Source organism: Triturus cristatus, chromosome 4_1 (assembly GCF_964204655.1).
Source record: "Triturus cristatus chromosome 4_1, aTriCri1.1, whole genome shotgun sequence".
NCBI classification, from domain to species: domain Eukaryota; kingdom Metazoa; phylum Chordata; class Amphibia; order Caudata; family Salamandridae; genus Triturus; species Triturus cristatus.
In genome coordinates this window covers 1118695722-1118714001 of record NC_140585.1, presented here as the reverse complement: position 1 = coordinate 1118714001, position 18280 = coordinate 1118695722, and the positions used below count along the sequence as shown (strand labels likewise).

Genomic DNA, 18280 nt, shown 5'->3' with positions numbered 1-18280 from the left:
AAATTGTATATATGTATGTATGTCCTGTTTCCATAGCGTGAACCTAGTCAAAAGGTAGCGGAGCACTGTACACGGTCACATACAAGCAAAACGTTAACAAGTGAAGAGAGGTAGCTAGGTTGAGGATGGTTAATGCATTGTGATGTAGAGGTCTTTAAAGAGGAGCATCTTCAACTCCTGCCTAGATTGGAGTAGTTTGGAGTGGTCCTGAAAGTTTGTTTCAGATCCTGGGTACATAGATGGAAAAGGCCTGGTGCTTTTTTACATTTTGTTTGTCTGTGCAGACCACAGATGGTGAACATGTCTGCAAAATATGTGGGATACTGGTTGTGATGGCTTTGTGAATTATGCAGCTGGTTTGAAGACAGTGCAGGTAGGCAGGAGGAGCCAACGGAGTTCAAGCAGGATGGATGTGATGTGCTCTGGCATAGTGGCTCTGTGCTCCACACTGGCACACCCTTCAGATGTGCCAGTGTGGAGTATGGGAGGCCACGGAGCAGGGCATTGCCACCATTGAGCTATATGAGCGTACAAGGGCTTGAACAGCTGTTTTGAAGTTTCTTTTTGGACGAAATATTTTAATTTTTTTAGAAGAGAGCTGGTACCAGGCCATCTTTGTTTTTTGGCAGTATGGTCCTTGAAGGCGAGGTTGGTATTCAGGGTGAATCTAAGTGACTTAGCATTTGATGAAGGTTGCAGTTTGAAGCCTTCAAGGTGCATGTCATTGAGCCAGGTTTGTACTGCTTCTTGTTTGAATTGTGCCTTGGTTGGGTTGAGTTATAGGTAGGCCCCAGACATCCAGATCTGGGTGATTTGCAGGCGGTGTTCGAAGTATTGGACGTTTGGATCCGAAGTGACTTTCAAGTAGAACTGTGTGCCATCAGCATATTGGGGAATCTTTATGCTGTTATCTGTGAGGGGAGCACCAAGCGACAACATGTAGAGGTTGTACTTGACAGGACACAGTATGGAACTCTTTCGGACTCCACAGGTGATAGGGATCTTTGGTGAGCTGGAGGTGCACTCTTGAATAAACTGGTGTTGGTCGGAAAGGCAGGAGGAGAATCGGTGAAGGACACTGCTAGTGAATCCCTTTCGATTCGCCAGGGTGCATATGTGGGTGGGCTGGTCAAATGTTTTGAAGGCAGCTGAGAGGTTCAGCAATATCAGGAGACAGGAGTCTTCATCTGTGGTCAAGAGGGCCTTTTCTACGATGGGTGAGGAAGGTGTCTCTATGCTGCTGCGTGATCTGAATCTAGACTGGTAGTCATGCAGGAGATGGTTAGCACTGATGAGATCTTGGAGTTGAACATAGACTGAGTTGTCAATATTCCTGCAGATGAATATAAGTGAGTGATGGGTCAGTAGTTGGCGAGGTTATCAGGTTCTACAGCAGGTTTCTTTAGGAGTGGAAGGATCTGGCCTGCTTTGAGAGCTTCTGGGAAGATGCCTTGACTGATGGAGGCACTGATAATAGTGAGTGGAGGTGAGGGAGCATTCTAATAGAGAGCTTTGATGAAGAATGGGGATAATATATCTTCACTAGAAATTTCTTTGAGGGAGTTGAATATGTTAGTGAGATCTGCGAGAGAAGGCTGATAATTAAGGGATTCTATGGGAAGAGGTAGCTGTAAGAGAGAAAGCAGGCTTGGTGTTGTCAATGTGTATTTCTGTTTTTATTCACTGAAGAAAAGGTTGATGGTATTTTTTTTTCTAAGGTGTGAGGATTAGGTAAGTCCAGCACAGGGTTGATGCATTTCTCAATTATCTTGAAAAAAGTTCTGCTTTTGTTGGTGGCTTCACTGATGGTGTTGGTATAGTACTTTGCTTTAGCTGATGCGATGAGCTGTCTGCATGTTTCGTACCAGGAGGTCATCAGGAGTTCTGATTTTCTTCCATTTTCGTTCTTGTCTGCGGATGGATCGTTTATTGTCAGCAAGATTTTTAGAGTATCAGGTTTTCAAGGCTGTGGATTGACCTTGTGTGCTTTAATTGGTGCCTGGATGTTCAGATAGTTTTCCAAAAAAGTGTTGAAGTTGTTTAGAAGTGTGATGACCTTGTATGTGGGGTTGATAGGGGGGAGGTGAGTACAAGCATTAGGTTGTCTTTGGAGATGTCTTTTAAGGATCTCACATTTTGTTCTTGTCTTTTGTGTTGACCGTTATTTTTGGTAGCACGCTGAGTAGAGAGATAGGAATGGCGAAGTCGTCAGTACTATCCAGAGTTATGGGTGGTTTGCTGGTGTTGTTGAGAAGGTAAGGTTGAGGATTTCGCCTTTGGAGTGTGTTGATTGTGTGACATGCTTTACCACATTAAATTTGCTGATGAGGTTGACGAGGGTGTCTCTGGTTTTATTTGGGCTTGTGTTGTGTGGAAGGTGTGAGCATGTTGAATGGACGAGGCAGTGAGGAGATCTGAGAATTCAACAATTATGTCCTTTTTCTGTCTGGGAGGCATGTAGATGAGATGGAGGTAGCCGTCTGAGTTGCACAAAGTGGGAAATGGCATGTCAGCATCTCCATAGAGTTGAGTGTCACTTGTTTGCCTAGGGTGCAGGTCTAGGAGGACTTGTGAACGACAGCAATATCTCCCCGTCTTTTAATGTGCGCAGTCCACATGATGTTTGCTGTAGTCTGTGGGAAGAAAGATGTCTAAGATGTGGAACCGTGTGCCATCAAGCTTGTGAAAGGTAATGAGGTCTGCGATATATGGTGCTGCAGAGGGAGTTTTAATGAGCATGAACTAGAATGTGTGTTCTGTAGTTGAGTGTTTGGGTCTTCCTGATCTCAGTGTGATTGACAGCATGGGGTAATGGATGAAGCACATGATAACTTACCCTTTAGGTTTTGGTGGACCATGGGTTCTGCAAGGCTCTATCTGCCTCTAACAGTCCTAGACAGGCAATGAACTTGTTTGTGTCAGCCCTTTGATGGGGACGCCCAGGCCCAAGGAGGACAAACTTCACTGTCAGGTAGGGCATGAAAGCTGAACTTTTTTCACAGCTTTAGCATGAGCTTTTGGTTGCTTCTCACAGAGGGGAAGAACAGCTTGTTCCCTTTTGGACTGTCAATGTGTAACAGTTACTGAGGCCATAGGAATTTAATATGTGTAAAACATATTTTGGGAACAAGCTATTCCCTGCAGTGACACACTGGTTGTAATTTTTAACTGCAGATGTGCAGTGACACATGTTTAATGGTTCTAGGTTTAAAATAAATAATATTTATAAACAAAGGAGGTATAGTCGCTTCACCTAGTGGAGTGTTTTTGTATTCACTTATAGATTTTTCACTGGGAGCTCCGTGTCTTGCTTAATGGAGAGAATTCCTGGAATAGGTTATATTATGGATGAATGCTGATATTTTCTTAAATACATACACGTTCTACCTTACAGTGTTTGGAGACATACATATTTTGAAACTATAAGAGATGGAAGGTGCTGAAGAACCCATTATTGTGATTTGGCCTTGAGCACCATAGAGGGCAGCAGTGTAAAGTTTATGCTGGTAAGTATTACTGCAAGAAAAGAGAGCAGTTATGTTCAATGATATGACTAGAAACTGGTTTAAGAGAAGATACAATGGCTCTGCTATTTAGGAAAAAAATATCGCATACCTACAGCCTCAAAACCACAAATCACACAAAGCTGTAGTGAAAATTCAACAGCATGTTATCCCATCATAACTTAGGGTAGGATGGACATGGGGGAGGGAATTGATTAAAATTACCCTAACATTAAGAAAAAACAGGGCTTTGCTGATTGTTAGGGTCCAATTCCCACTGACACTACAAACATGACATGCTTCATGCTCTCTCAGATTTCTAGTCATCAACAGTTGTATTTTCTTTTACTTTAGATGTATGGAGTCCAAATAAATGCATTCGTGTGATGGCATTGAGCATCTTCTGTGTTCTTCTGTGCTGTCTTTCCAACCTTTCAGTTATTACTGAGCCTCCTCTGTTGAGGTCATTACACTGTGGAAAACTCTTTAGAATATCTGGATTCAATCTGATCTTCTGAAATTTAGGAAATCATTACCAACTTGGTTGATTCCTGTCTGACAAGAATATTTCACTTTTCTCAACACCACAATATTTTATAGGTGGTCACTGTGCTTTGAAAAAAATAGAAATGTATTAAGCAGAAACTAGACCTAAAGCCACTATAACATTTTAAATGTACTTGCGGAACACAGCGAGCAAAAAGAAACACTACACAATAAGTGGTTTAAATTTGTACCCTATCTGAAATTCCAAATGTAGTGTGTACTGAAAATGTCTTAGTTCTCTTTTATGTCACACCGTAAGGTTTTGTTTCATTCCACTTCCAGAAGAAAGGTTAATGTACATGATTTGTTCCTACCATGTAACGGGGAGTGCATTCAGTGGCTTTCTTGTGGGAACCCCTTTCAAGCATGTGATATGTCCGCTATCATATCATATCTCCACATTTGGCGAAGGCATTAAAAGTATTGCATAATACATTTTATGGTGAAGAAGATGTCTCTGTAACCTCTTATTTAGGTTTCCCCTTACCAAACATATATGCTTACAGTAAGTTAATGAAAACATCTGGGAATATTTAGTAACAATACACAAATTCACCCTTCACAGTGAAGTGAATTAACTACATAACATAATTGCAGCGTAATGATTAACGCATATCCCTTGCTGGATCGATGTAAGCAACAAACACAATATTTAATTGTTTTGCAGTGAATTACTGAATTTACACTGTTCTATTAAACAAAAGTCTCTGTCCAAGTGGAACAATTATGAAAAGGAAAATGAAAAAACAATAACTCAATCAGCAAGGCAGATTTAGAAAACACAAAAGGTTCTTGAATCGTTGTGTTTTTTTAGAGCAGATTGAAAACCATAGAACAAATTCAAAATTGGAGACAAAGGGAAAATAAAAGTTGGTTAAAGTGGGTTGCTGGCAAGTACAGACACTGGATGGCCATCTGCTCTAGTCAGGGAAGAGGCAGAACTCTCTCAGTCCATTTCGAAGTCTTCTAAAAAAGAAAAGAATTAGATTTTAACAAAGAACAAATATTTGCCTTACACATGTTTTGAAACAACTTAATGATTAATATTATGAACATAGCTAATCAATAGCATTCAGTAGTTCAGGGAAAGGGGTCTTTGGTAGAATGGAGTAAATAGAATGGACCTATATACAATAAGGCTGTGGAAAAAAGATTTTCAGTAGAAATCATATCATGGAAAAGACCGATACATAGCAAGCAGGAACATATTAATCCTGAACAGAGAACAGATCTAATGGTTGAGGTTCCTTTCGACCTCATGGAAAAGCACTGGGTAGAGTGAACCATCTTATCAACTGGTACCATCCGATGGACCTTACGAAACACAGGGCCTGGCAAGATCTCTGGGGGGCGAGGTGATAGACTGCCCGATGAATTTTATTATTTATAACTTGATGACCATTCCATAGTTTAAAAATATAGATGTCTTAGCACCTATATTATTGGAGGTATGTAAATAAAGCCCTAACCGCTCAATCACTTCCTGGTTCATTATAAGAGCTGTGATCACAGTGCTGCCCAAGCTTCTAAAAGAGCAGTCTGAACGTGATTCGTACTGACATCTTTAAATTATAAATGTCAGTAACAAAATACTGTGAAAGATTCTGGTGAACATTCTTTTAAGGGTCACTGGTACTTTGATTAAAAGCCAAACATGGCTTACATCTAGATGAAGCACTAGATCAAATATTAACTAACTATTCATGATTACAGAATATCTGAAGGACAGCCAGATATCATATGCATAGCCAATATAGAATCCCTCAAAACATTTGTTGCACTGGACTTGCAACACATGCAGGGGGTCTTAAATCACACTAGAATGTGACATTTTTATCTCATGGGTTTTTCTGCTGTATTCAAGTGTCTCAGCAAAAAATTAAATCAACAACATAATAAACAAATGTGTGGCAGATACCTTGAGGCATGAGACTGGGTAGCCTTGTCTTACCGCTAATCTCTGCACTTGTACTTTAACTTTTTACAAGAGTAACAAGGGAATCTAAAGCCTTTTGTTTCTTTATATACAGATGACATCCTACTGTACATGAAATAACCAGATATAGTTTTTTCATAAGTATTTGAAACCAGTGAGCAGTTTTGGACGACCTCGGGTTTTCAGGTGAACTGAACTAAATCAATCTTATATCCTTTGCCTGGCTCTGATGTAGCACACTGGAAGAATTGACCATTGATACTAGTCTGACCTCTGTGAATAACTGAGTATATGGAATAGCCGTGATATGAGCACGGTGTAAGAAGATACTGTGGAGGTCCTTGCTTGAAGACAAAGATGTGTATTGTATCAAGAAAAATAGTTTCTTTTAAGGAATATGCCCATGGAGCTACCTGATACATACTTTAAGCAGATGGATTCTCTTCTACTGCACAGGAAGGGTAGTCCAACTAGCAACTTCTGTGCTCAGACTGTCGTAGGTAAGTGGTATAATATTGATGTCATGTTTCAAGATCATTTACTATGTATCACAATTAAAATATTTAGTGCCTTGGGTTCTGAATACAACCTGGATTTACTCATGTTATCACTGCTGAGGTGGTTTCTGTCTCACCAATTGTCATTATCACTACAAGCTAATACAGTATCAGAGTAGCTGGCCAACCATGTATGCACACTACAAATGAACTGGGCAATAACCAGAACGGAGGGGCATAAATACATGTGCATCCAAATAAAGCATGGCAGAACACAGCCTTATACTCTCTGTCCTTGATGTTATATTATATATTATATATATATATATATATATATATACACACACAAACACAGCCTTATACTCTATGTCCTTGATGTTTTATATATATACACACACACACACACACGCACGCACGCACGCACACACACACACATATATATTTTCAATGAAAACACCAAAGTTTAAAGTGTTATTATAGTTAGGAACACTTTATTTATTTTTTCTATACAACCAAACCTAAACTACACAAAAATGTAAAATTCGAAAGTTATAGTGATACCTTATATTTCTAATTTACACACCACCTTTAAATTACTATAAATGAATTTATTCTTTAGATAAAAGCAAACTTAAACTACATAAAAATTATAAATTCTAAGCTCATTCTTATACCTTTAATTCATAATTTTTAACAACACCTTCAAATTATTTTAACTTGCGCACCTCCATACACAGTGTATTCAACTCAATAGCCACACTACATTAACTATAACTTGCATCTTCTCCAAGCACTGCTTATACTCTTTACTATCATATTACTTATACCATCTCAAATAATAGCATTTACAATAACACTTATGACAACCCAAATCACAAATTTTGTGAGAACACAGTGCATGGCAGAGGGGTTAAGACCTTATAAGTATTAGGTTTTATAGTTGCTCCCTACCGATTACCACTAATGTTTAAGTATTACCACGGTACTCCGTAGACTTTTTTTTGAAAACTTACATAGGCTAATATATATTGTATTACAATGTATTTTGAAATTTTTAACACATTTATTCCTTTTGTATTAAGTACTGCAGTACTCTTGAGGCAGTACCACAGTACTCTGTACATTTACTTTCAATTTATAGAAACGTATAAATATTTTTCTATACCTATTACCAGTTTAACCTGTTAGGTGCAAAGGATGTGCTGGAGACATCCTCAGCTCCTGTGCTCCAAGCACCCACCCACGAGGAAAGCGCTGGGCCCGCCGACACATGCCTCTAGCATGGATGGAAGCGCTTCCAATGCCACCCCCTAACCCTGTGCGATGATGATGTCAGTGAGCGCACAGCTTGCTAAAGTCATTATAAGAAGCCAGGAAGCGCTGGAAGCCATTTCCTTCCGGTGCATCATGAGTTCAGGATCTTTTTCAGGTAGGTCCACTTGCTGGGGGAGGAATCAGGTTGAAGAGGCACACTGGAGGAAAGGAAATAATTTTTCCTTTCCCCCAGTGTCTATTTTCAGTGAATTCCTGCAGCGGGATCACCGCAGGAACCACGATTGCGCAGCAGGAAAGCTCCCACTAGACACCATGAATGCCTTTTTGATGCGGGGAACGACCGCTTGCGCAAGGGTCGCTTCCCTAAATATCTGGGCATTTGTTTTTGCAGTTTCTGCCCCCCCCACCCACCGGAGGCAGATAAGCCAATTTTTTAGGCGCATCTGCCCCCCCCAAGTTAGGTGGAAAGCCACTAGAAAGTCAGGGTTTGTAGTGGATATGTATTTTATGGGGAGTGAACCCCGGGGCAAGGGTTGCAATTTTCCTTTATTTTCTGCCACCCAATCTGGGATGGAAACGCACTAGACCACAGGGATTTCAAATTTCTGTACGCTGGGGATCATCCCCTTGGGCAAGGGTGGCTCCCAGTGCTTAATTTGTGCCGGAGTTTTCAGGTGCTTAGCACCGGCAATTTTTTTAACAGGGTCGGGTCTATTGAATTTTTCACCCCAGTGAGATGAGCCCAATAATTATTCAAAAGAAATGTACCTACCTGTCCTGTGTCCTCCTCCTTCCATTTGGATTCACGTCTTGTCCGGAATGTCTCCAAAGGATGGCCCACCCAGGTCTAGGCATGATGACTGCATCACGTTAGTGTTGTCAGTAGTGCAAGCCTGCCCTTCAAGGAGCATTTTATTTCGCATTGGTTAATTATTACGGTTGGGGGTGGGCTGATGGGTGAGCTGCGGGCAAGGCAGGCTAGGTCCTCGAAAGGTCCGGTCTCGGCAATAAACTTAATGCGACATCTCTGAAGTAATTAAAAAGTGCGCAGCTGCTTTCTGTTAACAACTCGAATGTACGGAAATGAAAACCCAGCAGAAGTAGGCCATCAATTATTCCTTTTGACTTGCATTGCATGCTGATGCTCTTGGCCTGGGCCAGGGGCCCACCAAAACACAATATTTGCCAGCGATCTAATGGAGCCAGTCCCACAGGGACTGCAGGTCACAGGTACGAGAGTAGTAGATAGTACTCCAACAAATCGATATTAAGTAATCTGCAACAAATTTACTATCATGTGTCCTCTTCACCAATTTCTTTGCAGCAAATAAATGTATAAGGTAACTCTCAACTCTGCTTTTCCAAGCTCAGTGCCTCGTGACTGCACGGCCCCTTTCCTCTGCAACACCTGACCTCCCAATTTATGGGGATTTATGAGTAAATTGCCAGTGCCAGTGCTTTTCCGCATATGTAAACCGGCATGTTTTTCTTTTTGCAGAATCTGCAAATGAAAAAGGGCAGGTTACAGCACGTGTCTGCAGCTGCAGTACAAGTTTTTGGCAGAACCCAGTGACACACGTAAGGACAGAAGTTCCTGCAGGTTATTTATGTTCGTGTTTCTAGCGCAAATTAGTCCACTGTAGGAACCCTGGCTCTAGCATCTCCATTCTTGTAGTAACCTTTGATGTAAATCACGCAGTTGAATGATTATCCGACAGGCCTTGTGGGTGAACACTCACATATATTTTAAATTTGCGCATTCATCTCAAAGGCCCGGACTGTGTCATGTTTCATGTGGCAGTTTCCATTTGCACTGCTTCCCCACCAACACAAGGCAACATCAAATGAATACTACACTCTTCAGGCAAGCTGCTTGGAGAACCTCCAAGTTCCAACGCTCATGGCGACTGATGGAGTTAAAATGAGAATGGCTTTGTCCAAAAACAAGGGGTAGTTTCAAATTGTTCTTTTGAGCTTGAAACTAATTTAAACAGCAGAATGTAAACAATGCATGCTATATTACTTGTGTTTTGGCCCAATAAAAAAATACCACTATCACTCTCGCACGCACATTTTTAGCATGCACTTTGTGCTCCCTTCACGTAATTCACACTAGCGCAGCCACAGCTATCTTCTGGCTGCCTGGCCACTTCATCGTTCGGCAAAGGGATGAATTAGCCCTGTTTCTGTTTGAAGTAATATGTAGCTTCTTAACTTGTGAATTTCTCAGGAGGCTGGAAGGGAGAGGGTTGGTTTGCTGTTGCCTTGAACATTCATCACCACTTTTTCTCACAGTTTTGAAGCTTGGGATGGTTAGAGGAGACTGGAATGTTTTGTTTATATCAATATGGAGTAATGCTGAACAAAACCGGACTTTGCATGGCGATGAACAACTTAGAGGACCTTATTAAGCAGGAAATTAAATATGAGCAGCAATTCCAAATAGAGCTCAACTGCAACTTTTGTCTATGAAGTATTGGTGCGGCTCACCTAAAACTCTTAGATGGTATAAATATTATATATAATATCACAAAGAATCACGTCTTGTTCTCTGTGGTGGGGCCAAGACTGCTGCTGTATTTAGGGAGCAGGGGTTGTGACAACTTGTGAGACATTACGTTATGATCAGATATTGCGACTGGGAGCCTGTGTTCCTGCGAGTGCATTGTATTGATTGATGCTTCTTTTTTGGAGGGTCTGGTCCGGTTGCTGCACGGAAGAAGGGGTTGGGCAGTCAGGTGTGAGTAAGTGACGTTCCAGAATAAGCATCATCAGAAAGGAACAGCAGGGCTTCAATATTAGAGTTTACCCGGGTCCGCTCACTGCCAGCACTGGACTCCAGACAGGAGCTCTGCTTTTGCATGGCTCTCTACCCACTGCTGGGCACCTGCACTGGTTCTGCAAGTCAGATACTAACAGCCTGTGTATCCAAGAGCTAATGGGGCCTTGATGGGCTTCCTGTGGGCCAGGGATGTGGAGGTGAGATGTCATGGGTGTGTGGTGCTCAGTCTTCCACCTCTCTGGGTGGATGTGTGGTGTTTTCAGATTTACACCTGTGTGTGAAAGGCACCTCCTCGGGATCTTGCTGTGCCACAGCTTGGCCCATCTGTGCTTCGATGACACATGACTAGTGACTGACCCTCAGCCACAGGTGCACAGTGCAGGGTATAGACTGTCGTGTCGTGCATCCTTATGGCCATGCACATGGCTCATTTCCTGACCTTTCAACCTGGACATTTTGGTTCTAACCCTTGTTTTGGCATGTTCATCAATACTAGTTCTGGATGTGGGTTGGTGGAGCCAGTGGAGTAAGTGGGTAGAGCCAGGGGGTGTGGCTTCCTTAAAAAATGTGAGCACCTGCACTTAATATTTTACAAATCAAACACTGGTGGCTTCCCAAAATATGTGGCCATTTGTTTTGACCGTTTCCACCCCCCAGGGCAGATCAGACATTTTTTTGGCTGATCTGCCCCCAAAGGAGCGGAAAACTATTAGGCACCAGGAATTTGATTGGACATGTATGCTGGAGTGTGGCCCTTTTTTGGGACATGTTTTGGCCATTTTGTTTGTCTCCCCAGGGGCAGACTGGTGATTTTTTAGGCTGATCTCGCAAAAAAACACTAGCCACGAGGGACTTTATTGTATGTGCATGCTGGAGAGCAGCACCTTGGGGAAGGGTAGCTCCTCATTTTTGGGGGCATGTTTTGGTGATTTGCTGCCCCCACCCCCTCGGGGGCAGATTGGTCATTGTTTAGGCTGATCTGCCCCCCCCCGTCTTTATCATTCAGGGACTTTATTGTACATTTATGTTGGGGAGTAGTCCCTTAGGAAAGGGTCCCTCCCAATTTTGGGGATATGTTTTGGACATTTTCTGGCCCCCGGGGTATCGGCCCATATTAGGCTGATCTGACCCCACGGGAGGCAGAACCATTAGACAGCAGAGATTCTATTGTTTATGTATGTTGAGGAGCGGCTCCTAGGGCTAGGGCCGCCACCCATTTGTGGGGACCTGTTTTGGCTGTTTTCTGCCCACCACAAGAGATTATATTTTTATATATGTTGGTGGAGCAGCCCTTTGCTCAAGAGTCATTCTTCCTGGGGACGATCAGACTTTTTCTTAGGCCAATCTGCCCACAGGAGGGGGCAGAAAACCACTATACACCAGGGAATACGTTTCTGTGTGTGTGTGAACTGGCGTTTGGCTGGTGGTGTGTGTCTAGTGGTGTTTGGCTAGCAGTGTGTGTGGACTTGTGTTTGGCTGATGATGAATTTGAACTGAGTATCATTGCCCTGCTTAAATGTTTTTCTTAAACATTTGTAATAACCGTAGCATGTTAGCTTATGTTTTTTTATTTTTTATTCACGTTTGGATTTGGGTATTTTATGTATTGTGTTATTTTCTGTGTCATGTTGTTTCTGTTTTTCCTTTATAGTAGGATATCTTTGGTGCTTGTTGTGTCTGTGCAGAGTAGGTGTGGTTGATCCTCAGCCTAGCTGTTTTTGGCAAGTGAGAGGTATTCTGTGAATGACTATGCTTAGACTCAATCCTGCTCTTTTGAAACTCTTCTCACTATGTTCAATGTTGATTTTGCTCTGGTATTCCATAATCTTTTTAGGGAGCACATACCTTGAAAAGGAATTGGTCTACAGTGCATTTCTCACTTTTTTTATCTTGGAAAATCTAAGGTACAGTTGCTAAATCACTGTGGGGGAGACTTTTTTCTCAAATTAGTAAGTAAATTATTCAACAACTTTACCTACTAGGTTTATGAGAAATTCTCTTTCATTTGTATACCATAGTAAATATCTTTAAAGTTAGAGATTTTACTCGATTTTGGGGGTGAATTGGATAGTCAGTGTCAGTATTTTTGTTGCACTCAAAGCCGCTATTCAGTCACTGAGAAGCCGCTGATGGGTAGCACTCACAGGGGTTGCGGGAAGCTGGCTCCAGCGAGGCTTCTGTGGCTTATGCAGCTCATGGAGTGCAGTTTGACAAAGGAGGAGGTGGACGATTTGTGGCCTGAGAGTTCTTATTAATTACCAACTTGCCTGCTGTCCTTATGTTAGAGTGCCCGGAGTGGATGGGGTATATAACTCCGGTGGTGAAAATTCCTAGTGCTCTGATCCGCCATGTTTGAGCGGTGCGGCAGGTCTTTACTCTGGTGTACTTTGTTGCTGTTTGCAGCGCTCTGGTTATAAGCAAAGAATTGGCTTGTTTGAGTTATAGCTGGCAGTAGCTGGCTCCTTTCTCGACTTATATAGAGATATAGCAGCCCGCAATAGCAGAGGGAGCCAGATGCTACTCAATTGACCCAAACTACCTACAGGAGTTTTGGGAACAGTGGAAGTTGTTCATATCCCCTTTAATCTGCCCCAGAGTGTCATTTTGCACTGTGCCATCAATGATTTATCACTTTGGCTTAACCACTTGTTAATTACATCACATAATGAGCAGATGGCCAAGAGTCCGCTGAGAATTCTACATTCAAGTATCATGCACTTCAAGTATCATGTGTAAGGAAGATTTAAAAAAGGGATGCCAAAACCAAAATCTGATAAGTCAAGGTCAAAATCTGAAAAACAGAAGAGATGCTAATTTAACAATTAACCCTTTTGGTGCTTGCGTCGGGCAACATGGTAGGAATCGGTAATCGTGCCTATTTTTAAAAAGGGTACAGGGCGAACCCAGCCTGTTACTGGCCAATTTCATTGCTGGATTCAACAGTTAAGGTTAATGGGCGAGTTTTGTTAGACAGACTGCAGGTCTGGGCAGAGGAACAGGCAATTTTAAGTGATCTACAATATGGCTTCCGCAAGGGCTTGGACATAGTTGAACAGGGCCTTAATTGACATATTTTATTAGATAAATACACTAGGGAAGATTATTTTTGACTTTTGTTGACCTAACGGTGGCATTCGACTGTGTCATTCATGATAAATTGTGGTTGATTTTAGAGGGCATGGGTGGGGATGTTTTAATAATATAATTTTTAAGGCAGCTTTATTCAGGGGCAAAGACGAGGGTTCGCTACGGGATAGGCGGCGAATGCACCCAGCACTTTAGAGTGCTGAGAGGTGTGAGGCAAGGCTGTGTCCTTGCCCCACTCCTCTTTACACTGTACATAAATGATTTAGAAACTACCTTGGTCCAGGAGTGCAGGGATCTGCCAACAGCAGCGATGCGCCCTAACCCTGCATTTCCGTACGCGGACGATGCGGTTCTAATGGCCTACACGCCGATCGGTCTCCAAAGAGTAGTTAATACCTTTTCTAATTTTATGTCAAACCTGGGTCTTACCATCAACTGTTTCAAAACGTTCGCAATGAATTGCGGGGTAGGATCTAACTAGAAGACTAATACCCTTTTTATTAACTCGAGGGCAATAGAGTGCACTAAAACTTTTTCCTACCTAGGGATTTTATTTGATCGGTCAGGAACCTGGACCCAGGCAGTTAAAGCCAGAAGGGTGTTGTTTATTAAGTCATTGACAGCAATATCAAATTTTAGTAGAAAATTAGGTAGACACTCACCGGCGGAACTCCTCCAAATTTATAGGGCAAAATGTGTAGCAATTGCCATCTATGGAGCCAGAATTTAGGGATATGCCGACGTAAACTCATTACAGATTGCGGAAAATATGTTTCTTAGGTTCCTTTTGGCAGTACCAGATAGCACTGTCACTAGGAACTGGGTATGCCATACTTAGAGGACACGATCAAGATTCAGCCCGTCCTTCTGTGGCATAGAATTTGGACCGCAGATGAGACTGTTTTCTTTTTTTTTTTTAGAATTTGTTTATTTTGTTATAAGCCTTCAGTTCTTTAACAAAACAGTAAACAGAAGACACTTTCTCAATTTGCATGACATATCAATTACAGTGTTATGCAGTATTCGTGCATCATAAATATAGACATTAAGGTAGGCAAGCATCATCCCAGAACTTGTCTGTTTCACTCCCCATCTCCCATTTGGCCTTGGATGTAACATGCGTCGTTCATCTAACCACAGAAGATCCCTATGAATTATGGAGTAGCACACAGTCCAGCGCTTCCATACAGCGCACCTTAGATCTGCAGCCCCCTTCCGAGTAAACGGATACAGTACTAATCGACTGAGTCGGGGGCGCCATTTTCTGGACATTTACCCCCTGTGGAGCCAGCGCCACTGTCTTTGGTAGTTCTATATGTATTGTATAGCACCCAGAAATTCTTAGGTCTATTGCGGGGAGGGCGGAGTTCACTGTAGTTCTCTATTTGGGTGCTGCAGTACAGCATATCATTTGCCCACTGAGCTGTAGTAGGAAGCGGTCCTTTCGACCAACATATCGCAACTCTGTGCTTTGCCAACAACAGGCCCATGTCGACTAATCTGCGGACCTCTTTAGGTATGAATTTAGAGTAACCTAGGAGAGCAAGGGCCGGCTCCGGCACAATTGCCTGCCCAGTTATGGCTGCCACTTCTGCAAAGACATGTTCCCAAAACCTCGCAATCCTCGGGCAAAACCACGCCATATGCATAAAATCAGCCACCTGCTCGTTACAGCACTCACACTTCGACTCTTCCCGTAAACCGTATCTGCATAACCTTTCCGGGGTGTAGTAGACCCTATGGAGATACTTGAAGTGGATCAGCCTGTGTTTACCATTAAGGGAGATCCGTTTCGTGCTGGTGCAGCAGTACGTCCACATTGCGTCATCTATTTCCCTCTCTAGATCTCTTTGCCATGCCAGGCGGGCCTTGGTGAAATAGTTCTCTCTATAAAACATGGTTAGCTTGTAGAGTTTAGAAACTATTCTCGTTGGTTCACCGGCTTTTATAACATAGGAAAGGGCGGGTAGCTCTGGTGGTTCCACCAAGTCTTCCCCTAGTATCTGAAGCATTGCATGCCTGATTCTATGAAATTGGAATTTGGTAAGTAGGGTGGGCGTTGCGTCCCCAATATCCAGGTCGTCCCTGCTTTTCGCAGTGCCTCCCGCAAACAGATCACCAATTGTACCTATCTTCAGTGAGTTAAGTGCACGGACAACTCCCCCATCTCTACATAGGGGCAACCAACGGCACCAGTCCAGCGGAGCTAGCGTAGAATACAGGATTACTCCGGCCTGTAACTTTAAGAGGTAGTGCCATGCATGCACCGTTGTATTGACAGAGTCAAGAATACCCGTCCTACGATCAGGGGGGGAAAAGCATCATAGGCAATGGGCGAGGGGAAGTCACTGCCCTTTCAATGCATAAGTGCGGGACGTCCGGGGGGGCCGTGTATCCAGTGAAAAGCATGCGCACTTTGTGCCGCCCTGTAATACAAGTCTAGATCGGGTGCCCCCAGTCCTCCCATGTGATAAGGCAACGTAAGTATTTGCCACCTGACCCTCGGTTGTTTGCCTGCCCATGCCAATTTGATAATCAATGTTGTGAGTCTCTTAAAAAATGCGGTTGGAAGAACCAATGGGATATTATTAAAAAGAAACAGGAAGCCAGGAAGTACCACCATTTTCATTATAGAGATCCTGCCTAGGAGGGAGAGTGGTAACCGGACCCAGCTCTCAACCTCATCTTCCAGTTTGTTCACCAGAACGCCATAATTTTCCCTAAAGACGACGTCAGAGTCCGAGTGAGTCTGGATACCAAGGTATCTCACCGAGTCCGTCGTCCATTGCAACGGATAATCAGGCTTGAACTGGGTTGTGGTCGGAGTGAGGGGAAATATAATGGACTTTGTCCAGTTAACGCTCAGTCCCGACACCCTTCCGAAACGCACCACCTCCCGTAGCACAGATGAGAGGTTTCTTTCGGGATCTCGAATATTCAGGAGCGTGTCGTCCGCGTAAGTCGAGACTATGAGTTCGTAACCCGGTATGTAGATACCTTTATATCGGTGATACTCACGGAGCGCACAGGCTAAAGGCTCTGCCACCAGAGCATAGAGAATCAGAGAAAGCGGGCAGCCTTGTCGTGTGCCCCTAGTGATACGTATCGGGTCCGTCACCAGATTGACAATTTTTATCCGGGCTGTAGGTTCCCAGAAGAGCACCCCAAGCAACTGTAAGAATACCTCCCCTAGTCCCATCCTCGATAACACCTGTCGCATGAACGGCCGTTCAACAGAGTCGAAGGCTTTCTCCAGGTCGAGAAACACTGCCACTGCTGTGGTGTCCGGTTTAGTGTGCTGGAGCGCACCAAATACCGTACGTTAAGTGAGGTTGCGACCGGGGACAAATCCTGCCTGTTCTGGAGCAACCAGCATGGGGACCAACGGGACCAGTCTATTCGCCAAGATCTTCGCGAATATTTTAGTGTCCACATTAAGCAATGAGAGTGGGCGATAGGATGAGCACTCCTCAGGGGGTTTACCCGGTTTCAGGTTGGCAACAATTATAGCCTCTCTCATCGAAGGTGGCATAGTACCGGACACACACATGTCATCAAATAGTGTGGCTAAGTGTGGCAGGAGCAGGTCCAAATATGCTTTGTAAAAAGCAACCGTCAGCCCGTCTATGCCCGGGATACTATTTGGTTTTATACTCGCAAGCGCTAAAAGTATTTCATCCTTCTCCAAGGGACGCATCAAGAATTCCCGATGCATGTTGGTTAACCATGGCAGTTTAATATAAGTCAAGTAGTCTACGATGTCTTCCTCCGTACCAGCACTGCGGTTAGCGTAAAGCTGTGAGTAGAATTGCTCCGAAATCGCTAGTTCATCAGTAAGTGTCTCCCCCTCAGCTGATTTGAGTTCTGAGATGACTGTATGTCTGCGCCTTTTCTTTAATACCTGGGCTAGCACTTCACCCGGGCGCTCGCCTTCCCCGTATACACGTGCCGTGGCGTATTTACCAAGATGCTTAATTTCCGCATCTGGGGTGTCGTGGTATTCTGCTAGCTGGGTTTTGAATTCCCTCAGGACTTCGTCATCAGCACTAGTTAGTAGTTGCGCCTCCAGAGTGGCTAATACAGCCTCCAAATCTGCAGGCCTCTTACGCAGCGCCCTAAGAACCCCTGCGTGCTTCGCTATAGTAACCCCACGGATGTAAACATTAAAGGCTTCCCAGACCACCTAAAAGCTCTCCTCTGAGCCCACATTCTTATCAAAGTACGTTTCGATCGCGTCTGCCAGTTCTTCCTTAAAAACCGAGTCCAGCAGAGAGTACGGTGGGAACCTCCAAGTGTAGGGTGGGATAAGTCTCTGTGGGACCTCTAAAACTAGGAGGATCGGGGAATTATCCGAAAGTGTGCAGGGTAGTACTTCACAGGTCCGCGTATACACGTATAGTTGCCCGGTGGTCAACCAGTAGTCTATATATGTATGTAGATCGTGGTATGCCGAATAATGCGTATACCCCCCTTTATCTGGGAACCTCCGCCTCCATACATCGTGTAAGTCTAATTGTGTCATGTCAGTGATCTTTCTATCCGCTGTCGTGACATGTTTGGTCGGCCCTCCCGATCTGTCTCGGTCGGGGTGAAGGACCAGGTTTAAATCCCCCCCCCCAGAGCTGCTGCCCCGCCCCACATTTACGTACGTTGT

At 43.5% G+C, this 18280-nt stretch overlaps 1 protein-coding gene across 3 annotated transcripts in view; it reads right to left on the bottom strand.

Annotated features, from left to right (window-relative positions):
- Window positions 1–4672: 4672 nt before the first annotated feature.
- Window positions 4673–18280, bottom strand: part of ATXN7L1 (ataxin 7 like 1) — a 226305-nt gene continuing 212697 nt past the window's right edge. For 2 of the 3 annotated variants that reach the window (XM_085654142.1, XM_085654141.1), the window contains exon 9: window positions 4673–5015. In XM_085654142.1, coding sequence (XP_085510268.1) covers window positions 4974–5015 — 42 coding nt within the window. In that variant the 3' untranslated portion in view covers window positions 4673–4973. The remainder of the gene's footprint in view (window positions 5016–18280) is intronic. The other variant, XM_085654143.1, reaches the window with a different exon arrangement.